Source organism: Heterobasidion irregulare, assembly GCF_000320585.1.
Source record: "Heterobasidion irregulare TC 32-1 unplaced genomic scaffold scaffold_01, whole genome shotgun sequence".
NCBI lineage: Eukaryota > Fungi > Basidiomycota > Agaricomycetes > Russulales > Bondarzewiaceae > Heterobasidion > Heterobasidion irregulare.
The window spans coordinates 1,543,150-1,567,045 of record NW_009258197.1 but is presented as its reverse complement, the minus strand read 5'-3'; the positions used below and the strand labels follow the sequence as shown (position 1 = coordinate 1,567,045).

Sequence of the window (23,896 nt, the reverse complement as noted above, 5' to 3'; positions counted from 1 at the left end):
TATCGCTGATGCGGAAGTTGCCGTCAGACCTAGCTTGTTGCCTCAGTTACATACCTTGCACCCAAAAAATGAATTGGTGCAAGAACACAATACGTTGAACAAAAATACAGTGCCGTGGCGCATTTACTTTTGAACTGATGTCTGCTTGGTATCATGAGAAAATAGGCCGCCTACCCAAAAACGTGTCGACGAGAACGGGACTGAAAACGAACCAATAAATTAGACCGCTACATTGTCGCGGGCCGCCGCGCGGTCAGGGCACCCGACCTCATCGAGCCCCTAAAGCACTGCCTGGATCATTTCCGTGACCCACCCCATCAATGCCTCTTCCTGGATCCGCACCCCCTCCAGCAACCGCCTGACGCCCACAAACGCCTTTTCCCCTCTTTTCATCCCTTCCTCCTCCGCGACGATCTGCACTTCCGTCTCCTCCTGATCAGTCTCCTCCACAATTCCCGGAAACCCAAAATGATCCGCATCGACACGGGGAGCACTCTCGATCGCCATAAATGACGTGCGGAAGAGAATGCGGACGCACAGCAAGGCCGTAAGGGCTGCGGATGGCGGGTTGGGCCGCGGATTTCGATATGTGACGGTGGTACGGCGCGGTGGGGGTAGCGGCCGCGTCGTAGGATCGGGGGTCGGATACGGATAGGCTTGGGATGGTAATGTGACAGTATCGCTTTGAGATGGATGCCTTTGTGGGGGTTGTGCACTCGGAAGGTGAGTAAGGATGTGCGCACGCAGATGAGGTTTTGGAGAGGATGGATGAAGGCAGGTTGACCAAACGCATTCCTTCTCTGATTCCTCAATTTCGTTGATATGCTCGAGAACGTGATCGTACAACTCTCCGCTGGAAGAGAGTGCTGGGCACGGGCACTGTGACCGATACCATCGACATTGAAAACGTTCGCTTGCGTTCTCTTCTTTTCGACGATCTACGCCTCGCACAACGAATTTCTGCGGGGGACCGGGAAGAACCATTGCCTGTGCTTGTGGGAAGACGACATTCACGTTCTTTATGACATCTGATGCAACGAGAAGGTGGTATCGATCTTGAAAGGGTACGAAAATATCCTTGTAGAGGTTCCAAAAGTCGACTTGCGTGAGTTCGCCTTGTGGGTTGGCGACAAACATTGCTCTCATCCTAACAAGTGACTTAGCTGTCATACCATGGATGACTCAAGAAAATGACTTGTCTCGCACCATTCGTAGCATCGCTGTGGTTCTGGCATTCCCACCAGAGCTTCCAATTCTACCTTTGTGAGCTCATGATTTCTGGTCGTGCTGGCGATGGACGGTGCAGTATACACAGGTTCACCAACCTCTTGAACAACGACATCGTCCTGCTGCTCAGATATGATCACGCTCACCAATAGCTTTAGTGTGCCAGGCATGTCGGGATGGAGCAGGAATGCTTGAGCCAGAGGGGGATGCGAGAGGTGTGTGTACAAGTAATTGACAGACACATCAACAAGAACTTTGTCGGAGAGTAGGGCGATGTACCGCAGACATGCACCCAAGGCTGGTGATGTGGGTGTAAGGTGTCCGGGGCCGCCCGGGTTGGCGAGTAGCAAATTGAGCGCGGTGAGCGAAGCCAAGATCAGGGAACGGTTGGTAGTGCGTCCTGCAAGTTCGGTGAGTGCGGGCACAATGTTAGACTCTCGTGGCGCGGATGGGGGAGGGAGGGGAAACGCGTGAGCCATGAAATGCAGTATTTCAAGGATGTGCAATAAGAACTCGGCGTTGGTATCTGTGTCTGGTGCGACCTGGTACAGTGCAGATGTGATCAAACCTCGCGTCCGCTGGTGCGCCGCCAGCTCCTCTGCGTTCTCCACATTGACGGCAGCATTCCGCATGACAAACAATGCCTCTAACCCGTGTCGCCGCTTACGCTCTTCCTCAGGTGAAAGTGAAAACAGTGAAGCAAGCCGCGCGTTCGCACCCTGCCCATGTGCGATGTACCACTCAGGCCACTCGAACAACGCGTCGGTCAGTCCTGGAATTGCGCGAAGCGTAAACTGCTCATTGTGGCAGAGCCGTGTAAGACGATCGAAGGCCCAGCCGATTTCCGAGTGAATCCCGGAACGCAAGGACAATACCATGCGATTGTTCGGGGTAGTCTCTGTATACCAGCCTAGAGACAGACAGCATGAAGAAAACATCGGCTCCGGTGTCAGTGACGCCCCTAGCATGGAGACTCACGTTCATAGTCGTCCGTTACATTTGGCGTAGGACGGTGCACTGGAATGACTGGTGTTGCAGCCGCAGGAGGGTGAGGAGTGGGTGCGGGAGGACGGTAGAGCATGGATGAAGTGGCCCCGCGGCCATTTGTGGAAAAAGTCGTGATCATCTTCGAGATCCAATGCAGCAACAAGTTCTCAGCCGTTCTTAGCGTCAAGTGGGAAAAAGGCCGAACGACACGTCACATGACCACAGCGTCAGGCTGAAACGTCCTTCCTTTTGTGCTCCATGGACACATATTGTGGAATTTATGACATTTCTGCTCAATTTCAGCCTGATTTTATGCCAAAATAATTTTTTAATCAGATCATGATGTAATCTAAGCACACTTTGTGCAGAAATCAAGGAGCACATTCCTATTTCATTTAAGATTTATCTGTAGACCTCATACTGATTCTTTTGGGTAAGAAATCATCGGGTAATCAGTCTGGAATCACCGATTCCATCGAACTTTGCTCGCGGTGTAAGACAGTCGTCAGACTATTAAGCACTCTTCGCCATAGTCACTAGCGCTATATAGCCCTCCGCGTTCACCGATGCGCGCATTCACAGAATATTATTGACGCTAGGACAGGCAGACAACCTCCTACTATCACTGATATGTCAAGCTTGCACAGCAACCCTCTCCCCCACCTTCGACCCATACCCACTATATGCTGCTTGATTGAATTCACCGAACTCACTAGATGTACTCGACCGACCCCAAATTCCAGCACCTCATCGGGATCACCTTAAATGAGGCAATCGTTGAAGCTGCGATACAGAGCATGTTCTACGGCCAGTATCTCGTTTACTAGCTATTAATCGCGAAAACTGACCTGGACTTCCTATAGGAATTTTCTTAGCTCTCATCCTATTCTCAACCTACACCCTTTTGTATGTCCAAACCTCGGCTCATCGCTCAGTGAAGATATTGATCATGAGCAGGCAGAAGGGATCCATGGAAAAGATGAACATAGCCATGTTGGCTATAACCTTATTCATGTTTGCGGTCTCGACTACCGTCTGGGCGCTGTCCTTGGCTAGCATAGTCGAAATGGTCAAGATCATCCATCTATCCGACCCCACAAGATCGCCCGAAGACATAAGTCATGCGTTAGTTCAATCAAGCAATGCTTTGTACGGCAAGGCTGAGCTCGTGTTCATAATTAATGTGCGTACCTTGTATGGACCTGCTGGGAGTACATTTTGAACCGAAAATCTTTCACTTTCTCAGTTTATTCTCAGCGATTGTGTCGTCGCTTGGAGAGCATGCGTGTTGTGGCAGGGCAGCAAGCGCAAAATGATCATCCTTTTTTGTTTCCTGTCAGGTTGTGGCATCGGTGAGTACTCAACGAGATCATCCTTCAGCAATGTAATCGATACTTGGGCATGACAGCAGTGGCCATCCTATTCGCAGGATGCATTTCAAATACCATCAAAGACAATGGGTTTTGTAATGATACGCAGTATATCGGCTTGGGGATATCATTGTCGATCAATATGCTTGCTACCATATTAGTTGGAAACACTGCTTGGTGAGTGAGCGAAATATGTCTTTTTCATTGATGTTCAACAGCCGTCTTCGTTAGGAGGCACAGGCGATTTATTATGAACACGCTGGGACACAGCAGTAGGCGAACACAGGTCGAGAAGATTTTGGTTCTACTCATAGAGTCTAGTGTGCTTTACTGTTTCGCATGCGTGAGTCCAGGTGCTATCTCAATAATAATAAATTGACATTTTGGCAGGTGATGCTCATCGTCTGCTCATTCATTCGGCTTCCTAGTGGCTTTGTTGTGAGCCAATACATGTGGCCAATAAGCACTCATATTGCGGTGGGTTTGTTCCTCGTCCTTATTGAGCCCCAGCATAACAAGTGAGTCGCCCACCAGGGCATCTACCCTACCGTCCTACTCCTCCTCGTCGCCTTCAAGCGTACAATATGGGATTTCCCCGGAAATGCCTCTCAGGTTGGTCCGTCTGACATCCACTATGCCTCTGGAAGTGTCACGGGTGTCCAGCAGCGCCGTACAAGTGACCGGGATCTGTCAAGCTCTGAATGTGTGCGAGCAGATGAATTGAAGCCTGTGAGCCCTATTGGTACTCCTTGACTTTATTCGATCGAGCGCATACGCATATGATAGCATCGTGTTACCCTGCCTTGCATATGAATCTGCAGGCCATCTTGCAGAGCTTTTGTTCGAGGACAATGCCATGTAGCACCTGGCTGTCTCCTCGAACTTCCCGTGCTTTTTTCACAATTCTCGGCCGCCCTTTTTGCCTCATTTTCGCCTGTGCTCTGCTTCGCACACTACTATCTCTCTGACTGCGATGTCGTCTCTTTGATCTCTATCATAGTTTTGGTCAGCTGCCAGAGATCAGAGACGGGATTACGAGCACGCTATTGTTTTATCTCACCGTGTCCAGTTCCTATCAATGATGCCAGGTGTCACCTGGGGGATGGAACATAGTGTGATCATCTTTGAGTTTCGATGCAACACTGAGTTTCTAATTGCTTTCAAGATCAGAGGCTTGACCAAGGCCGAGGAAAGCCTCATACATGATTGCCCCGTCGCGACAGTCAAAAGCGCATTGTTTAAAGTAGAGTATCCTAAAAGAAAAGCCACTGACGGCGCGGGTACCATGAGTGGCACTAGGCAATCCATGCCACGGCTGAACGTTTTGAACGTTGAGCATCGGATGCCATTTGTGAGTGTCCAAATGAGCACGCGCTGCACCACGCAACCAAAGCGAGATCCTTTGCTATACCCTCGAAAATAACCATGAAACATCATCATCCATCTCAGCAATTCAGGTATAGTAAGTAGCATAATCGCATATATCGACACTAGGGATTAAATAGTTTACTAGCTAGAGGCCGTTTAGAAGGCCGAGTTCATACACATCGACCGGCGAGGCTCGAAGCTCGGGCCTCAATAGGATATCTTTACTTTTGTCACATCTTGAATAACGTCACTCGGCTGCATCTGCGAGATCCAAACCGACTCCGGGCCGCCGTTGAGCATATTGACGCTGAAGAGTCTGTCCCCATCGCTGTTCTAGACACAAGCCGTTGAGAATCGAACTGCCAACAGTGGACGCCTGCAACGTACAGTGATGAATCCTTTTCTCATATCGATTTTGCAGTATTGGTTATAGTTTTTGTGCGTACGGTCCGTGATCTTCATCCATCCCTGCTCGAGAAGAACGGTATCAGCTAAAGTCTTGGAGGAGTGGGCGTTGGGTCTTACGGTAGGGATGTGCTCCAATCCCAGGGCGATGACCGTGTGCATCTGTGTGGACATTTTAGCAGACGCTGGTATAGACATAGTCGTTAGCGCGATGATTCACTGAGCAGGCGAACAGATCACATACGGAATACAAAAAGATGAGTTCGTTATCGAGAAAGTGAATACGGAGACGATAGTTTGGAAATGGGATGGGAGATGTTGAGCTCACCGACGGGGTATTTAAGCCTCCAATGTGTGGCTTCGAGGCCTCAAAGCGGTTGTAACGCCAATGGTGGATGGAGGGGCTACCTGTCAAGTTGTGACAACGAGGTCAAAAGCCAGTCCTCGCCACGATCGCGCGAGAAGAACGGGGACACTGTATGCAACAAAGAAACATGGATACCTCCCTTCGACTTGGGCAACTCCACGATCGTGGCCGACAGTGACCCTGAGTATCGCCGGCGAAAATCCTTTGACGACTACCGTGGTACCTCGCACAACAGCAACAAAGAGGTGTCTATGGATTTTTTGGGGATGTTATTGGACGAAAGCATTGACATTTTACGGACGTTATTGAGGGAAAGTGTTGATATTTTACGGATGTTATTTGGTGAAAGTGTTGATGAGTTGCGGTGGCGCGAGTGCAAACTGTGAGGACTCTGTGATCGTGGCGATGGGGTGCGGTCTTGACGCGTCCAAGCGCGGCCACCGTCGCATCCTCGATCCTAAATGAATGGTCTAATCCAAATCTGTCAACAATGCACACGCGAAGCGCCTTGTCCACTCAAGGTCAAAGCGTGATCGTCGATCGACGTGGACGCGTGAAAGCCATAAAGTCGAAGGAATGAGACACAACCTACCTAGGACACCACGGACGGTAGTGATGTGACGACCTGGTATGAAGGACGATGTTCAATAGCAATCGAGCCGTGAGCATCTGTCTGTGTCCCCAAACAACGTCTTGCCCACCACCTTTATTGACGAAGCCATGGTGGGCCGAGTCGCCCACCAGTACGAAACAGATTTCAAGTTCTGTTTTTTGTTTTGAAGCAGATCCCTCCCTGGTTTAGTACAATCAAGCGAAAACCTGCAAGACATCTAATCAGTGACGAGGGCTAGCGAGAGAGATGCAGTTGGTTTAGTGGTCAGCGGCAAGTCAGCTCTACCGGGCCGGGAAGGGCCCGTGGGAGAATGCGCAATGAAGAGCTTCCCGAGGATTATCTGGATATTGTTCGTCATCGACCGCTCGCATTATCGCAAGCAATCCACAACGTCGCCGGGAGTATTTGTGTTGAAACCGCGTCAAGGTTATTTTAGACAAATGGAAGAGGCTACAAGGTACATCGTAATGAAGAACAACATCAAGTTCAAGATGTGGGGACAGTAGCGCGATAAAAAGGAAGGAAAATATTTGAAAATGTCGGTATGTATCTACGTGTTCAATGTCAATAGTAATGGTCCGCTGATCCTAGTAAAGTGCGTGAGGTGCGCTACGAGTCTTGTATACAGTCCATGAGACACCATGATAACCAAGAAGAAAATAGTTCATGTTCAATGAAAGATACCTCGACGAGCCTCAAACCAAGAACTCCTCGATCCCGCCTAGCACATTGCTCCAGAACTGGTCGATAACCTTCTGCTCGAACCCGTTCTCGTCGTAACCGAGGCTGACCCACAGCTTGCCCGCAAAAGTGTACCCGAACAACAGCATCCCGCCATTCCGCTGACGCGAGCCTGTCGTGAGTGTGTGCATCTTGATCTCTGGGTACGTCGCGTGCTTGTACATCGCATCGAGGTTCCCGAGTAAAGACAGCCCGATGAGCGCCGCCGAAGGGGCTCGTGGGGCAGCGGCGGTAGCGTCCTTCGGCTTGCTCGGAGGTGCCACCCATGTGCCACACTCCTTTTCGTCGTCCTCACGCGCCCATGCTCGAGCCTGCCGCCCGCGCTTGAGCGACATTTCTTTGCTCCGCGAAACGATCATGGGATTCTTCGCAGCTCGCGCACTTTGGTCCTTCGCAGCTCGAGCACGCAACCAGAAGGTCTTTGACAGGTCACAGCTGCTAGGGATAAAGTTCGGTAGGATAACATTGAAGTATCCCACTGCAAGGAACCAGTACGAGTCGTTCAATGGTCTCGGCACGAAGTAGGGTCGGATGTTCAATGCAGCGTACATCATCCTAAGGAAAATCATTTCCGTTCAGCTTCCGCGTAAAACTTTCCATCAGAAAAAGACACTTACATCGGAAGCGTTTGTTTTTCCCTCGGACTCATCCTCGCCCACGCAATGTTACAAATGGCAAACAGCGCGCTGGCTATAGACACGCCCTGTGACTTGCACTTTCTCAACATTGACTTCGTAACGTCCTTGTCGAAGGGCACTGTCGGCACGACTGTGTGCCTGACTTCCACCGACTTGCGCGGAAACGCTTGACCGCCCTACATGCACGATGCGGCAAGCGAAAAGCTTTAATATCCGATCGCCACGTATAAATAAGAGGGAACGTACGATCTGGCGTTCCTGGTTTCGCTCAAAGTCAACGCGCCCAACCGCCCGACGGAACTTACCCTGCGCTTCTGGCAGGCGCGTCTCTGGACTGACGGGAAGAGCCGGGACCTGTTGCGAATGCGGTATAGTACGGTTGGAAGTACAAATCGAAGGCGAGAGAGGCGGTCAGCGAGAGAAGGCGGGGATAGCACGCGAGTACACTTACGCCATCAGGGACAGGTTTTCCCCATCGCTGCTGCCACTCTTCGGCCACAAGCTCCTCAAGGTCTTCTTGAGACCGCATGCTCCCTAGCAGTTCAAAAAAATCATTCGCGAACGTGTGCAGGGCCATGCCGTCCCCGATGAAATGTGCCGCGCACATGAACCACTCGTAATCGTTTTCCGGCTCATCCGCGGACTGTAGAAGCACATTCGAAAGCGTGGGGCTTTGCGGTGGCGTGGGGAGTGACACATCAGAACCCAATGAACGCGAAACAATGAGGAACGAGAGCCGGTCGTTAGAAAGGGTGCGCGGCCCATTGAGATATGCGTCGATAAGTTCTAACGGCGAGGAATCACATCAGAATTTCTGTAGAGCACATGGTCATGATGCTTACCGTCCTTCGAATCAGTCTTGTATTGGAGTTGACTCTCTGCTTCGATCAACGCGTCTTCAGGGGACGTAGGTGGAGTGAAACTGAAATATCGTTACAATTTATCAATGAAAAAGAAAACACAAGGAAACAACCAACTTACACGAATCTGACGTCATCATATGCCCGCATGTCGATTTTGGAAGCCAGCAACGGGTGGCGCATACGAAGAATGGACCACACTGCACGTATCCTCGATCTCTGTACGACGCGCTCAGGAGCCTTGAAGCCGAGGTGTAAGTACCTGTGAATACGACATGCATTGAGAGATGCTCCAAGCGACAGGAACAAGGGTGTGGTAACTCACATGTCGTTCACGCCATTTGCACGAGACGGCAGGTAGTAGGAGAGCTCGCTGTCCCCAAGCTTCCGTTCATAGGAGGCGGGGCGACCCTCGGGTAATTTGTGCTGCAGCGGCTCTGCAATGAAGTTGGCCGATCCTAAGCCGCCGACTGAGAGGTAACTCGTCTCCTCGACGTCCGAGAGCTCTGGCGAGGGGAGAGGTGCGAGCGTGATGGACGGAACGGTCGCCATAGCGTGTGCGGAGAGATATATACGCAGAGGGGTATAGGATGTAGGCGGTGGGAGGGAGAGGGGGCGCGGGCAGTCGAGGCCATGGCATTGCGAGCCAACAGGGATATAAAGGGACGGGTGACACTGGCAAGAAACAGGAGAGATCAGACAGGGATGTTTGCCACCGGAGGGACCCAGGCAGTGACACATCCCTACTTCCGCCCAGATCTCTTCTGCCCCATTCCCCGATCGCATTCGCCTTGATCCGTTCAACTCCCGTTCTCCCCCACTCCGGCGGACTCACCCTCGCCACTGCCTCGCCCGACTCCGTACAGCACCCCTCCCCCTCTCTATACCCACCCTCTGCATGCTCTTCCCACTGCCTGAACAGCTCGACAGAGAGAGGCTTCTGTCATGTCATGCCTGAGATGTTCAGGCAACGTGTCAATCACTTGTAGCCCTGGCCTTCCCGGCCATGAATGGAGACAATGGACGAAAGGCACGTCAGAGCAGCGCCTGCAGAATCAGTCGGCCAGCGCTTCAAATCCCAGGTGCAGACCGAGACAATTGGATCTTCTGAGCCGATGAGCCCTGCAGAATGTCGACAAGAATGGAAACCGGACAGGGTAGACTTCCCAAAGAGTGCATCGTCGTCGACCGTGGGTGCAAAAATGATCGACGTGACATACGTAATCTTTAATTACCACCTTTTCTGTTTTGATCTCCGCGGTCGGACATTTCCAATGCCGAACGTGCTATTCATTGCGCGACGGGACGCTACCGTATACAGCGCTACAGCCCAGAGACACGAAACGAACCTGAAGGTACAAATCGAGTGAGAGATACTACTACACAAGTGTCTAGTGTCGAGACTGGTCCATAAATTGACAACGGAAGACCCAAAAATATCGCAAAGCAGCAACCAATCAGCCCGTATGAAGTGTTCCATCACTCCGAGTCTTCCCCAAGCTCCTTCTCAGGCGCTTGCCAGACAATCGTCTCTTCCTTAGGCTGTCTATCGCCGCTCCCCATAGCCTCCAGGTCCATGGCCCGAGGCGGTGGCGGCTTCGCACCCTCGGCAGACTTGACCCAAGTATAGTACCTATCATGCCGCATGCGGCGGCGTCAGAGCGCTCAAGGGGCGACGAAAAGTTGGAGAATCGACGTACATGGTCCCGATGAGGATGGTCGTAATGGACACGATGCGATTGCTAATTAACGAATTGATTAATTAGATGCATGAGCTGATCAGTTATGAGTCATGCGGACGGGGAAAACTGACAGAGTGAGAACATCGCGGAAGAGCCAGACGCCCAAGAGGGTCTGGATACCCGAGCGAGCCGCCTATCGTCACGATCAGTATACAATTGCAGATAAAGAAGTCGCGATGCCTCGTACGCTAGAAAACATGTGTGTGATAGGGCTGGTGACCTTGATGCTGAGCAAACCCGCGACACAGAGAAGAAACCCGAAGACGCCGGTGACGAGACTGCCCCAGATGAAGGTCCGCATGTTCCACTCTGGGCTGGCCATGAGCGCGAAGAGCGTCCCTACCTCGCCATCGAGAAGCACGAAAGGAACAAGGAAAGCAGCGGACCCGAGGTTGGTCCACCAGGCGAGCTGTATGGTGGAGTTGCCGCAATAGGGCAGAGACGCCTTTATGAGGACGGCATGAAGAGCGATGAAGAGAGATGAGAGCACGCCATAGAAAAGCGAGAGGGTCGAGGGAATCGCTGAGACCGGGAGGTTGCCCTCCGGGGCGATGCCGATGAAGAAGCCAGCCATGACCACGGCGGCTGCGATGACGACGCGAGCGGAAGGCGAAGAGGACGTCGCCGCGGACGAGACCGCAATAGTCAATGGTAGCACGAGCCCACGCGCAATCTGGAAACCGCGAAAGCTCTCAAGATCAGCACGCGAGCAGAACCTACGAAGCGAAGACAAACTTGGAAGAAAGAGGCCTCGACCGAGCGGAGACATAGGGTGTTGAAGACGAGGCCAATGATGTTGACAAGCACCACAGGCGTCAGTTTCTTGGCGGCGAGCAGATCGAACTTTGGGATCTCGACCTTGGGGGTGAAGAAGGCTGAAGTCTGGAGGAGGATGACGGCGATGACGAGTTGGATGAGAAGGAACAAAAGCGGGAGATCAGGCGAGGAATTGAGCACGGCCTTGTTCCTAACGGAGGAGATGAGTTGGATCAGAACGGGCGTATAACTTTTCGGACGCACACGAAAACCATCTAACGATGGGAGTGAGCATAGGTGCAGTCAGATGGGAGAGAGAACGTACGACCAGGGCGGCCGTCATGTAGAACGTGACGACGGCGACGACACGGGCGGTCGATGGCGGGCTCTGTCTGTTGGAGTCCATGTCGAGTAGCTCGAGGTGGAGACGGGTAGGGATGTGGGTGGAGGAGTGTTGAAGAGGTGCTGAAGATTAGGACAGAGGAGGGAGGGCCGGATCAGCGGTATGAAAGTGGTTCGGGGGAAGGGGGGCGATCATCATCGAGGGCGAACAGGAGCATGGTCAGGACCGAGACGGGTGGGGAGAGCGAGGCAGGACCGAATTGGGTGGGAAAGAAGGATGGCCAAAAGGGGACGAGATCTACGATCTGGATCTGTGTCCGCGTGCGATTAGGTTGCGGAGACTGGGGGACGACGTTTCGGAGTGGGCCTGACGCTTGCAGTCACCCGTCGTCTCCGAAAGCTGCTTCACCCACTAATCCATCACATAATGTCCCTTCCTGTCTAGGGCCCCTCCTCCTCCTCCCTCCTCCCGCCTCTCCCTCCCGCTCCCCATGGACGAAAGCAAGGACTCGTCTGGCCTCGAGCGTATCAACAGCTCAGACGTCGGTCGCACTTATGCCCCCTTCCTCGATTCACCGACCACAGAAATGTCCGCCCCGCCCCACTACCCGTACAAGTCCCAGGCCCGCGCTTGGAAACGTCGACGCTTCATGCTTGCCGCCTGCACCCTCTTCTCCGCCGTCACCCTCTTCGCTTTCGTCCTCTTCAACTACGCACAGCCAAAGTTCCCGTTCGAGACACCAGAACTACTCCCGCATGCTCCTCAGTCCGCCGCAGGCGTCGATCGCCATTCGGTCCTCCTCGGTCCTCCCACCTCTCATTTCAGAGGTTCGCGTACGCTCGTCCTTCCCAGTTGATCCTCTGCTCATCAGCAGCGCAGACAACCTGAGAAACGACACTCGGTACATCACCTCCTGGATCTCCGCCGGCTGGAGTGAGTCTTCTAATCTCATGATATCTCGCTCCTTCTTCTCATCGTTTCCAAAGCAAACGATGTTATGACCTACGTGAGCTTTGTCTGATCTCCGACTCTCCTTCCATGCCACGTTGACATGTTTCTTCTAGGGCAATCTCGTCTACCTCGCCATGATCTCCCAGCGCGTGCCCATCATCGGTCCTTTTACTCCATCCCACATAGGCGGCGAAGCCGGCAGTATTCCCTTCAGCGAGGTTTTTGACCTCGACCGGCTCAGCACAGCCATCGGCATGTCTGTCGTCGAATGGGGCGAAGTCAAGGATCCAGCCAGCACGGAAATCGAAAATCTCGGCTGCTGGAGCATCTGGCAGGCCGTCCAAACTAACGAGGCAGGCCCGCGCATCACTGGCGCTCTCTCTCAGGGTCTAGGTATCCCATCAAACTCCCGTTGGTCGTTGGTCAACGGAGCTGACTCGCGATACGCATAGATATCTCCTATACAAAGGCGCCGTCATGGGTACAGAAGAATCCTGGATACGAGCACGATCCACATGCACACTTCTGGTCGATTGCAACGCTGACGTTCCCAGAAGAACGCCGCAACAACCTGGGAACGCCTCAGCCGTCCAACGTCCTCGGCGCTGTCGCGCACCCCGATGAGCAGGTCGCTTGTTTCGACTACCTGTACTATGTCTGCGCGACCACGGTGCGTGACATCATATCTCGTCAAAGCGGACGCTTGGGCTGGCTGTCTTCGGACGAGCGGTGCCAAAGCGGGCGTGACATGACCTGTTATAGCGCGCTGACCCCCGATCTGGCTTATCAGTCGTTCGAATACGAGTACGATTACAGTCCGGGATGGCGCTTCGCGGTCAAGAACTTTAGGTGGACGGATCGCCTGCAGGGCATCGCAGATGGTTATCTCAAGCGCATGTTCGGCGTCCCCGAAGAAGAACCCGTCCCTCCCGTAAGCTTTTCCCCCCTATCCGCTTCCGCTTCCATCCCTTTTGCGCACGCGTGCTAAATTTAGCCCACCTAATCGCTGACGACTCCTTTACAACAGTACGTTGGGATTCACATACGGCACGGCGACTTCATCAACTATTGTGGCGAAACGCCGAAGGAAGACTGCTTCGCGTCCTTGTCTGTTGTCGCGCGGCGTGTGCAGGAGGTGCAGGATGAGGTGCAGGAGCGCTACGGCTATAGGCCCGAGCGCGTCGTCATGCTGAGCGACGAGCGTGAACCTGGCTGGTGGGACGCGGTGCGTCTCCTTGGGTGGTACACTCCGGACCACATCGCGGAGGACACGACAGCGAAGTACGGGCGATGGTATGTGCGCTTGCTCTCCATTTCGTCCGCGTTTATCAAACGGCTCGCGCGAAACTCCTTTCTTCAATTGCAGGTATCCACTCCTCATCGATGCTGTAATTCAATCGTCGGGCATAGGGTTCGTGGGGACGGATACGTCGACCATGTCCGTCCTCGCGCGGCGGCGGGTTCAAGATTGGCACGGCGGAGCTGTGCGCACAGTCAAGTGGGGCACTCCGAACGCCGACGACCATTGATAGACCCTTGGCACCATTTCCGTGGGACGCAAGACGATGACCGGATTATCTGTGATAACGCACACTTGTCTAGCTTCATCCTCATATTTGTCAAGCCTTGAAGTCATTCTATTTCACGCCCCTCTCTCCCCCACTCTTCCGATTTAGCATTGCCAACGGCCCCGAGATTTCGAATTCTAGTGTATGTATGTATATGTATATGTGCATCTGTGTACTGCGTTGCATACCGCTCCTAGAAGTGCGCATACCCCTGCCTCGATTCTCCTGTATTAACATCACCATGTCATGTCATTTCACTCCACAGGTTGATTCGGCGCCGATTCGTACCCTCATTTGTTGGTTTACATCGTTCCGCGGGGATGGACTTCGTTTTTCATCGGTCTAGAGACATCGGACTCGTTTTGTGGTACCATATTGTCACTTAAAACAGATACGCATATTGTACATACGCGCGCGTCTGTACGGGAAGAACTGATCTCGAACCCGTTCTAACCTCGAATCAGGCGGTCGCGAGCCCTGGCGACGCCACCGGAACGTGTGTCTGTCTATCCCTTGGGTATATATATATATACCTGTTGAAGACGGACGCGCCCGCCTTTCGACACTTCCATGTGCACCGTATTTGTCGACTGGGTGACAACCGTGGCGTATCATGGAGTGCCGCTACTGGGACAGAGCTGGCATGGCGTGAAGAGGTAATATGTGGTCGTTGCAATTCGGTCGTGACATATGTGTCCATGTATATATATATATGAAAATGTTATCGCCGCACGCACTATTTCAACTGGCGCGCATGCAGATTGAGCGAACTTTCGGACCACATACAGGGCTGACGAATCGGACAAACCGGGCTTGCGTAGACGAGGAGCTGCTTCGCGTGTGTCTCGAAGGATCGTTATGCAAGGTCACGGAGCCGGGCGAGTCTCCGCCATACGCAGACGCAGGCTCGTCTCGCAGAGACTCGGAGCGCGGAACGCACCCGGGGATGGTCCGAGTCCGGGCTCCCTATCGAAACGCCTGCGGAGATCCACGCCGACGAGCTTACGACAGAGGGCGCTACGGCGGCACATGCGAACGTGGGCAGATACGCACAAAACCACTTGGGCGAGCGGCATTCGGCGGACACGATGGGGTTCGGAGAGGCGCATAACGCGATATGAGACGTCATGTATCGCGCTGGACATGATTCTGATGCGTGTGGCGACCATGCCCGCAGACACGAGTCGCATCGATGGAGCATCAGCGGCAACCTGGATCAGCAGACCGCGACGCGGTCTGATGATAGTCCCCAGAGCGGCCAATGGCAACCGCGTCGAATGGACACGCAGACAGATGGGTGATAGAAAGATCCTCGTACGGGGTAATGTCGCGCACAGGCGCGCGGTGACAGCAGCGCACGAAACTGCGTCACTTCGGTGTTGTACTTGTGTGGTTGGGCGCCGCACCGCTGCGGACCGTGCGGAGCGGCGAATGGGGAAAAAGCGGGCGATTATTCAGATGCGAGTGTAAATATACATACGGCGAAATGGGGTTGTGTACGCTGATATGGCTCTGGTTAAGGATCAAGACGCGGCATGGAGGTGGGACGAGGTCAGGAGTCTGAATGTCGGGAGCAGTGACCATCTCCGAACTACGTACGCTGAACTTCCGATGGTAGGAATCGAGAGTGCGAGGGTTTGCGCGGAGACAGAGGGGAGGAGACCTTGGTATAACAAAAGACGCGATTGTACGTAGGTACAACGCCTCGGTGTTTCATTGCATACAATCTTCTGACTTCGTTGTACCACCAACTCGGCACTAGGGGCAAGGGACGAAGAGCAATGACAGCTGCTAGCCTGTATGAGGTGGGCCGATCAGAGGGATCAGGGGTTAAGGAATGGAGGAGGGCGTAACACCATGGCTGAGCATGGTCATAAGTTATCGCGAATAGGAGGATGCGGATAGTGGGGAATATGCGTAGGGATACACTGCCAGGAGCCTTTGAAGGACGTGTAAGCATAACAGCGCGCAAGCTGGAGATGCGCACGCACACCACTTTTATTCTACTTGAGCATCTGGTCTATCGGAATAGTTGTCCGCATCTTGACGAGATTCAATAATGTAGCGGTTGTGTTCATAGGTATCCTGAGCGCTGTGCCGATCTGGAGCAAGTATCCGTTCATGTAGATGATCTCTGTTCCCTTACCCTTCTGCACATCGCCTAACATAGATGAGACATTGCCTGCTGTTGCCTTCGCCACACGGATACATTCCGCCTGCAGTGCCTCGGCCGTCAGCGTTGGCGGAAAGTTTGTTACGACATTCTGCCCAAGAGCGATGGCGCGTGCCCTCTGTTTAAGCGTGGCTCCATTGTTGGGGGCGGCCTCTTCTTCTTGAGTGCAGAACTCGGCAGCGAATGCCCACGAGGCCTCCAGGCAGACGCGCTCCATGATACGCTTTGCCCCCTCCGTCTCAAAGATATCGCCGTTCCGACATCCCATCAAGGCTGTCAAGGGATTGATGACCGCGTTGACCACGACCTTCCGCTTCATCGCGATGAGAACATCCGACATGGGTTCCCAGACCGCGCCGAGTCCCTCCAGGCTGGACAGAGCTGCGACGGTATTGCGTAAGGAGAGATAGCGAGCAGCCGATTCGCCATTTGGATCCACAATCGAGTCGAGGGAAAGTTTGCGCGCGTCTCGAGGAAGGTCTGTGTCGTAGAGGCTGGCCTCATAATCACGCCCATCTGAGTCTGCTACGATCCCAAATCTGATCGAGCCAAGACCAGAATGTATGACGTGCATGTAACGCCTGAGAAACGCACCATTATCGTTGACAGTGACGATGAAGTGGGGACGCGACGCAGGGTTCTGGAAGACAGTCTCGAGGAGCTTTTCATACACTCCCATACCGTTGTTCATAAGCACGATGGTGCTATTGATGTTCAATCGAGGAACGAGTTCTTGGATGGCAGAGACCACGTTGTACGCCTTTGTCGTGACGAAGAGCGACTCGATCTCAGCAGAAGGCGCCAAATTTTCCGGGCTGTCAGCCTGCGCCACCCAGCTTTTGAGGACACGGTCCTCTTCTGTGATCCCCGCTTTTTTTTTCCATTCCATTCTTTTCCGCAGCCTGTCGGCCAGCTTGTCTTGTTTGAGTTGCCTGCGATGGATGAACACCTCCGAGCGATATCCGCCTGAGAGCTGCTTGACTCCGTCGCGCTCCATTACGAGAGTGTTGTCCATGCGCTGCGCGAATCGCATCTGCGCAAGGGCTTTATGGATGAGGACGACGGAGTGTGCATCGGATAGGGTGTGGCGAAGATGGTGCGCGACTAGGGTGCCTACGGGCCCAACGCCGAGGACGTGGAAGCGCATGCTGATGAGAGCCGGATTGGGAAGGGAGACAGGTCGGGGAGCGACGCAGACCTGAACAGAAAGACATTGTGAACAGACCGCACGCGAGTCGAGCGAAACGAGCAAATTTACTAGAACATGGCCGGGCTCAGCGAAACCTCACCCAACTCTCCGACCCAGACACGTCCAATGGGAACGATCTCGTCACGGGCCATACTGGTGTCATCACGTGGTCCCTTTGCACGCGACTTCAGGCACGCGACTCATTACACTTTCTCTCTTCAACGGCAACAGAGTTCTCAAGTGCAGAATGCTCTACCTCACAACAGAAACAATGGCCCCGAGGTGATTCGAACAAATCTCGGACGGTAAAACGTTTCTCCCAGCGCTATTCAAAGGTATCGCGCAATCATCACGGACCGCCGCGGATGCCGAAGAAGGTCATGAGCCACGGAGCTATAAAGATCTTGGGTGGATTCTCCATATTGCTGTTTCCCCCTCCTGCTGCCAATCTCTCACCATCAACGCGCGCGCCATGGCATCCGTCGTTTTGAAGAGGACTGGACATAAGGTATGCCTTCACTTTCCTGGATGGCCACGCGAGGTTTCATGAATTACCCTATTAGATGCCGCTGATCGGGTAAGACGCCCATCAGGCTATTTCGAGTCTGAGGTCACTGATGATGCGCGCTGGCTGCAGATTTGGTCTTTGGAAGGTTGTCTCGAACGATCCTCATAAAGATCGCTGAAGGTTGACAGTAAATCAGATAAACAAAGATCAGTGCGCCGATGTACGTTTTTGAGATCATCGAAGAACGTTGCTTCATTTGACCTGATATAACTAGACTGTCTACAACGCCATCAAGGCCGGCTATCGTCTATTGGATGGTGCGGGCGATTACGGTAATGAAAAGCAGGCCGGGGAAGGCGTCAACCGTGCTCTCAAAGAGGGCATAGTAAAACGCGAAGATCTATGTGAGTCTCTAGCTGCGGATCAGTTGATCAGGACTCATGTTGCCTTAAAAATACTAGTCATTACCTCCAAGGTAGTAGAGATAACTGCAACCAGTGGTTCATGCAACTTACCAAAATTCGAAGCTTTGGAACACTTTCCACGCTCATGATCATGTCTGTGAAATTCATGATACATCGATGAGAGAGCTCATCTAACTTTCACGACTTTATTTTTAGGCAAAGGCGGCAGCCAAGATGCAATTGAGTCACTGGGGGCTGGATTACTTCGATCTCTTTCTTATCCACTTCCCGATTGCTCTTCAGTACGTTGATCCTGCCCACCGATACCCACCTGAGTGGTTCGGTGATGACGGGAAGGTGCATCTTCGTAAGTATATCACAGTTCGGAAGATCAAGCAGAGAATATGGCTGATTTTCCGACAGAAAACACACCAATGCAAGAGACTTGGGGCGCCATGGAGGAATTACTAGAGGAAGGACTAGTGCACAACATCGGCCTGAGGTAATCGGTCGTTCTTCAGTATGCATGAGTGAATCTGAACCCATTATGCAGCAACATCGGTGGCTCTCAGATTCTGGACGTCCTTCGCTATGCGAAATACGAACCTCAAGTCATCCAAGTCGAGTTGCACCCTTACCTGACTCAGGAAGCTCTCGTGAAGTTTACTCGAGCTCACGGGATCGCATTGACTGCGTATTCGTCGTTTGGGCCTCAAGGCTATATCGAGCTTGGCGTTGATATGACGAACACGAAAAGTCTCATGGAGCAGGACGCCATCATCAAGATATCCCAAGCTCATCAGAAAAGTATGCACGGCCTCAATCGCACGCAGAACATTTATTGTTGATCTTGTTACTTCAGCACCTGCACAGGCCCTTTTGCGATGGGCAACTCAGCAAGGTATCGCTGTCATACCCAAGAGCAACAGCCACGAGCGCCTGGTCTCCAATCTCGACTGCAATTCGTTTGATCTGACGGCGGATGAGATCAAAAAAATATCTTCCCTGAACTTGCATCTCAGGGTGAGTGCATATGTCTCTCGTGCGTGGTAGTGACCAAACTATAAACCTCTTGCAGTTGAACGATCCCGTCGATATTGACCCTCGACTTGCCATATTTGCGTAGTTGTATGATCAGAATGCCTGCTGTCGCGTTGCGTGTATGAATATCTGTAAACACACGTACTGGATTGGTTGCACGTGTAAACAATCAGTGTTACGGACATGATGCGAGGAGCTACATAAGTACCAAAAGGCGGTGATATCATCGCGATGCCGTTGCGCAGCGTCGGACCTTGAAACGTGCGATATATGACTGCAGGGCTAGGGCGTCCAAGAACATTCGTCCATCGCATACAGCCATGCCCATCAACTTCAAGTTCTCCAAAGACGGTATAATCCGTCGAGCTACCTTTTCTTCAAGCCCGTCCTGGAAAACTCTTGCTGATAAGATCCATTTGTACTTTAAAGTCCCCCGAGACCGCATTGCAGTGTCCTACCTTGATGCAGAGGACGGAGACGACCCTGTCACTCTGAGCTCAGACGAGGAGCTTTCCGACTATTACGAACGTGTTCCGTTGGGCGACACTATCAAGTTCTCGGTGGTCGACCTCGGAGCTAGACCCTTTTTGACAGAAGGCAAGCCGCTCCCTGCTACTCCCCTCGGCTCTTCCTCCAGGAATACGTTCAGTAGTTTCGGTGGAGGGCCATCTCCCTTGATTATCGAAGTTGAAGAGGATGGGTGGGACCAATTTGGATTCAGAGATATCTTGGGCTCTACGCCCATCCGTTCCAACGAGAGCGGTCCTCACGCGTTCGTTGAAACTGTTGACACCGATGTCGATGCTTCCAGTTTGGGACATGAAGATGGGAGTAATGTGTCTTTCAAATCGTCGACGCTGGAAGGTAAAAGAGACAAGGGGAAAGCAAGGGATATGCAGCCGACCGTTTCTGATGATTCTTCATCTTCCGTCTCTGTGATTGACGCCGACGCACCCGATAAACCTGACATCCATGTCCCAGTGCATAGTCTGCGAGGCTTCGACTCCGGCACTTTTGGCCGTTCTTCCACGACATCCTTGCCGTCAGCACAGCCTCATCCGCGCCCCGACGAACGTCCCTTGAGTTCCACCTCCACTACTCGACCTACCGATCAATCGCAGGAACATTCAACAGCGTCGTCAGAGCATCTGAACAGGCAGTCATCTCTCAATGATAACGCAAAGTTTACAGCAGCTCCTGGCGATATATTCGACGACCCACCTCTTCCTGATATTCCTACCCCCTCTTCGGCGACCTCGGCCTCGTTGGTTAACGATATAGCTAGTCTCCTTGAGTCCATTTCTGCAGTATTTACTACCCATCCAGAGTTATTCGAAAATTTGCGAACGATTCTTCGAAATACCACCAATGGCACATACTGGGCCGGCAGTCGCGAATCTGTCGCATCTGCAGTGGCAGATCTCCGTCGCGCAGCAGAGGAAACTCGCAATGCTACTACGATATCCGTGGAGCCGGCCCGCATCGCTGAGCGAGAGGCAGGGAGAAGGGTTGCAGAAACTCTCGGCAGCATGTTTCGTTCGATCGGAGAAGTGACAGCCCAATCGCCGCAAGATGGACATCGCTTGCAGCCTACTTCTCCTCCCACAGCCGTCGGTGGACCACGCTCTCTTCCCTTCGCCCCTCCGCCGCCATCCATGAAGAGAAACTTCAAGGCGTACTTACCACAACGAGACACGACGCCTTATCAAATACATCCTTGGCATAGGTTTGATCATCCCGTTCCTCCGCCTCCGCCTCCTCCACACATGTACCGAGGGTGGAATGGTATACCGTCAGAGCATATGGCCTTTCCCCCACCCCCACCCCCACCCCCACCATTCGTTCCTTCTATGCCTCTGAATGCTAGGCCTCCAGCTCAGGCCCAGGCCCCGCATCGTATCCCCGTTTGGAATCAGTTCAGGCCATATCCGTATATCCCACCATCTACCGCTCCCATCATCCCAGAGCGGCCTACTACTTCTGAATCGCCTAGGCCTGAACCTCCAGAAGTATCGTACTACGCGGCATCTCCCATGGACCGAGCAAGGGAGCAAGCCAGAATGGCGGAGTTAAGGACGTCGTTGGATGCTGCAAAGCAGACCTACAAAAAGGAGAAAGCGAGGTATCGTAAGGAGCGGGAGGAAAGAAAGAAGCGCAGGGACCACATGGCTGATACTTCCTTCGACGTGTAAGTTTACTTCATCCTTCTAACTGTGTTTTAGTAAACTATTTTGTTAGCCCTACAGCTTTCGGTGAAGAAGCCTCTACTACTGATCCTGGAAGACCCAGGGAACGGTCCAAGTCTGTTCAGGTACAATCTCCAGTTATTTCTCCCTCAGCGACGCAGGTTATCAGCAACGCCCGAGACGGATTCCCGCAGATGGAGATGTTCAGCCTCCCGCATAGCCCTCGCCGGCATCACACTGTGGGCGGGTACCATGACAGCGACAGACGAGTTGACAGTCCTGTTGTCGAAAATACAGATATCTTAAAGAGGCAAATTATACGGCGTCTTAGCGATGTGAGCATTGCCGGGGTCCATGCGCTGGTGACCAAAACTCACGTACTGTCCCGTAGATTGAGATGACGGAGCACGGCTATCCGGACCTGAAGAAGGTATTGGAAGCGCGTTTACCGTCTGGGGGAAAGAAATTAACGCAGCTGGAGGAAGATGATCTTGTGAGTGAAATAGTCGATGAACTTTTGACGCTGGGGGGAAATGAGGCCAATGAGCCGCCGCGGGCTTCTGGGTCTCGAATTGATAGGGGTGCAGACTGATTACCATGATCGAATGGATCCTCGAGGGTTTCTTCGTGGTCGGTGTACGAATTTGTTGTGTGTTCCGGTGGGTGTACGAATACGATATTATCATGTCGGCCCATTTGTCTTTTTTATGCCTTCCTCTATATCTTGTCATCTGTTTCTAGTTTAGTTCAATGTTTTGTAAGAGGCTATCTGTAGTACTTAGTGTTATTGTGATTACGAAGAAATGATATATAGTATGTGACATTCTGAGGCCTAGCTTGTCTCTATGAATTTCTAACCCCACCGATCTCGTCTGCAGTGCTTTCTCGCCACGAGCAACATGGATTTATAGCTGACACCGTTGTATCAGATCCGATACCAGGGCGGGTGGCTCTGTAAAACAAAGCATGGAACGCGCTGCGTTGGGGAACACAGCTGTGCATTGATGATAGCACGTTGAATCAGGCACAGTACACCTACAAGGAAAGGGGGATATAGATAGAGAATTACGAGGCTTTTCAGGGGCTGTGACGCAAAGAGACTTGCGCATATGGCGTCGCAGAATGCAGCCCTTGCATGACCCCGCATTGGTGGGATCCGTGGTGGCAAAGAAGATCAGATGTCGGGAACTCGTTTAACCAAAGTACAAGATCCATGGAAAAGGGCTGTGTAGCTCAGGAGTTCGTATTTAGAGGGTGAGTAGCCAACTAGTGGACAATGATTTTGACAGGCGAACAAAAGATATCTTGCCTTGTTGGATTACTACACTTATGGCAAGTGGCAAGATCGAAGCACTATCGAGTGCCAAGAGATTGCCATGGGTTGCCGATGGCGACGATTGGGGCGATGGTCAAGTGAAATTGCGCCGTCCCTCTCTGTCAACACGAAAACAAGGCAACTCTTCAACGACGCGGTAAAAGGCTGAAGCTGAGGCGCTAAAGATGGGCCAAATAACCATTCCGGTAGGTGGCGATCTTGTCATGCAGTATATTTAAAATAAGAACCTTCCAAGGGCCGCGGGTGTCGAAAAAGCGGAAGGAGCTTTGCGGAGGGGAACGACGCGTCAATGTTGTGGATCATGATGTGAGGAAATACTTTTCTTAGGCTGTACAAAGCGAAATGGCATTCGAACTCTGTGCACCGCTACTCGACCGGCCTGGTCTGCTGTGGAGGTTGAAACGCTGAAAGCCTGGACTCGGATACCCGATTAGGCAAGTGCGACAGCCTTGCCGATTCTTCCCGACCTGCTGAAGACACAAATGTCACCCATAGAAACAAAATACGTACCCACAAACAAAACCTGACAGCGGATCACATCCATGGCGCTTGGAAATGTCGAGGTCATAGCCGCATCACGCTTTCTCTCCGGAAAAAATAAACCTCCACTAATCCCATCGCCATCCTCTCGATTTCCTCCTCCCCTGCGCGCAATTATCTCTTCAAGACGTTCTAAAGGCGGAGGACATACCAGTAGGTCCTTGGGGATAGCTAATTCCAGAACTCGGGATTTCCAATCTCCGATGGCACGCGTAGTAACTGTCCCTTGCATTCCTTTTTCCAGCCGAAGGTGATATACACGGATCTTCCATGCCTTTATGACCTCCTTTGTGGAGCGGAACAACACGAAAGCAAGGAAAGCTGAGGACTGGCTCGTTGTATTTGGTAGAGACACGTGTCGGAGTAAACTTGCTTATTGGGCGCCCACAAGCACAAACAACTGGCTTTGGAGGCTGCGCTTTCTTTTAATCGATAATAATGCTTTCTCCACTGTCGTCCTTGTACTCGCGCCCTCCTCACCATATAAGGAGCCACACGACACAATCCAGCTTTTCATACCTGTGTTCTCAAACTTTTTGTGCGTCTGCGCAATTTGCCACGTCCTACCTTCCACCATAATCTC

At 52.4% G+C, this 23,896-nt stretch overlaps 9 protein-coding genes across 9 annotated transcripts; 4 read left to right on the top strand and 5 right to left on the bottom strand.

Annotated features, from left to right (window-relative positions):
* Nucleotides 1–279: 279 nt before the first annotated feature.
* On the bottom strand, nt 280–2,195 carry HETIRDRAFT_305370 (uncharacterized protein; the record flags this gene model as incomplete). The annotated part of the gene is made up of 2 exons (XM_009542674.1): nt 280–1,147; nt 1,207–2,195. 2 exons carry the CDS (start codon nt 2,193–2,195, stop codon nt 280–282), a joined length of 1,857 nt encoding a protein of 618 aa, XP_009540969.1.
* A 968-nt stretch (nt 2,196–3,163) lies between these two features.
* HETIRDRAFT_423990 (uncharacterized protein) lies at nt 3,164–5,007 on the top strand (the record flags this gene model as incomplete). The annotated part of the gene is made up of 7 exons (XM_009542673.1): nt 3,164–3,397; nt 3,461–3,566; nt 3,644–3,761; nt 3,816–3,927; nt 3,975–4,022; nt 4,119–4,313; nt 4,585–5,007. 7 exons carry the CDS (start codon nt 3,164–3,166, stop codon nt 5,005–5,007), a joined length of 1,236 nt encoding a protein of 411 aa, XP_009540968.1.
* HETIRDRAFT_443034 (uncharacterized protein) lies at nt 5,006–5,516 on the bottom strand. Its single transcript, XM_009542672.1, has 3 exons — nt 5,478–5,516; nt 5,340–5,420; nt 5,006–5,285 (listed from the first exon to the last, which is right to left on the bottom strand). Exons 2-3 carry the CDS (start codon nt 5,412–5,414, stop codon nt 5,160–5,162), a joined length of 201 nt encoding a protein of 66 aa, XP_009540967.1. The 5' UTR covers nt 5,415–5,420; nt 5,478–5,516; the 3' UTR covers nt 5,006–5,159.
* Nucleotides 5,517–6,771: 1,255 nt separating this feature from the next.
* HETIRDRAFT_30833 (uncharacterized protein) lies at nt 6,772–8,966 on the bottom strand. The gene is made up of 8 exons (XM_009541992.1): nt 8,902–8,966; nt 8,698–8,838; nt 8,559–8,638; nt 8,414–8,502; nt 8,180–8,359; nt 7,963–8,070; nt 7,696–7,892; nt 6,772–7,633 (listed from the first exon to the last, which is right to left on the bottom strand). Coding segments are annotated over exons 1-8 (1,398 nt in total). The 5' UTR covers nt 8,904–8,966; the 3' UTR covers nt 6,772–7,032.
* Nucleotides 8,967–10,055: 1,089 nt separating this feature from the next.
* Nucleotides 10,056–11,480, bottom strand: HETIRDRAFT_306548 (nucleotide-sugar transporter; the record flags this gene model as incomplete). The annotated part of the gene is made up of 7 exons (XM_009542671.1): nt 10,056–10,209; nt 10,277–10,318; nt 10,390–10,451; nt 10,506–10,991; nt 11,054–11,285; nt 11,339–11,349; nt 11,400–11,480. 7 exons carry the CDS (start codon nt 11,478–11,480, stop codon nt 10,056–10,058), a joined length of 1,068 nt encoding a protein of 355 aa, XP_009540966.1.
* A 586-nt stretch (nt 11,481–12,066) lies between these two features.
* Nucleotides 12,067–13,897, top strand: HETIRDRAFT_307790 (uncharacterized protein; the record flags this gene model as incomplete). Its single annotated transcript, XM_009542670.1, has 8 exons — nt 12,067–12,244; nt 12,297–12,350; nt 12,404–12,423; nt 12,482–12,755; nt 12,821–13,038; nt 13,159–13,299; nt 13,396–13,661; nt 13,735–13,897. 8 exons carry the CDS (start codon nt 12,067–12,069, stop codon nt 13,895–13,897), a joined length of 1,314 nt encoding a protein of 437 aa, XP_009540965.1.
* Nucleotides 13,898–15,939: 2,042 nt separating this feature from the next.
* HETIRDRAFT_447625 (uncharacterized protein) lies at nt 15,940–17,256 on the bottom strand (the record flags this gene model as incomplete). The annotated part of the gene is made up of 1 exon (XM_009542669.1): nt 15,940–17,256. The coding sequence occupies one exon, from the start codon at nt 17,254–17,256 to the stop codon at nt 15,940–15,942; it is 1,317 nt and encodes a 438-aa protein (XP_009540964.1).
* A 482-nt stretch (nt 17,257–17,738) lies between these two features.
* On the top strand, nt 17,739–19,336 carry HETIRDRAFT_59016 (uncharacterized protein; the record flags this gene model as incomplete). Its single annotated transcript, XM_009542098.1, has 12 exons — nt 17,739–17,806; nt 17,862–17,875; nt 17,936–17,951; nt 18,003–18,026; nt 18,081–18,210; nt 18,268–18,281; nt 18,334–18,363; nt 18,427–18,577; nt 18,634–18,712; nt 18,764–19,017; nt 19,073–19,233; nt 19,289–19,336. The coding sequence occupies exons 1-12, from the start codon at nt 17,771–17,773 to the stop codon at nt 19,334–19,336; spliced, it is 957 nt and encodes a 318-aa protein (XP_009540393.1). The 5' UTR covers nt 17,739–17,770.
* Nucleotides 19,337–19,571: 235 nt separating this feature from the next.
* HETIRDRAFT_431504 (uncharacterized protein) lies at nt 19,572–22,263 on the top strand (the record flags this gene model as incomplete). Its single annotated transcript, XM_009542668.1, has 3 exons — nt 19,572–21,439; nt 21,490–21,772; nt 21,829–22,263. The coding sequence occupies 3 exons, from the start codon at nt 19,572–19,574 to the stop codon at nt 22,027–22,029; spliced, it is 2,352 nt and encodes a 783-aa protein (XP_009540963.1). The 3' UTR covers nt 22,030–22,263.
* Between the last annotated feature and the right edge of the window lie 1,633 nt (nt 22,264–23,896).

Bases quoted from the DNA above. Each gene is read 5' to 3' on its own strand.
- HETIRDRAFT_443034 (XM_009542672.1), bottom strand. From the start codon at position 5,414: ATGAAGATCACGGACCGTACGCACAAAAACTATAACCAATACTGCAAA. The intron at 5,286-5,339 runs GTACGTTGCAGG...GCTTGTGTCTAG, and splicing joins TGAGAAAAGGATTCATCACT to AACAGCGATGGGGACAGACT.
- HETIRDRAFT_30833 (XM_009541992.1), bottom strand. The intron at 8,639-8,697 runs GTAAGTTGGTTG...ACGATATTTCAG, and splicing joins TATGATGACGTCAGATTCGT to TTTCACTCCACCTACGTCCC. The intron at 8,360-8,413 runs GTGTCACTCCCC...GTGCTTCTACAG, and splicing joins CGCGTTCATTGGGTTCTGAT to TCCGCGGATGAGCCGGAAAA.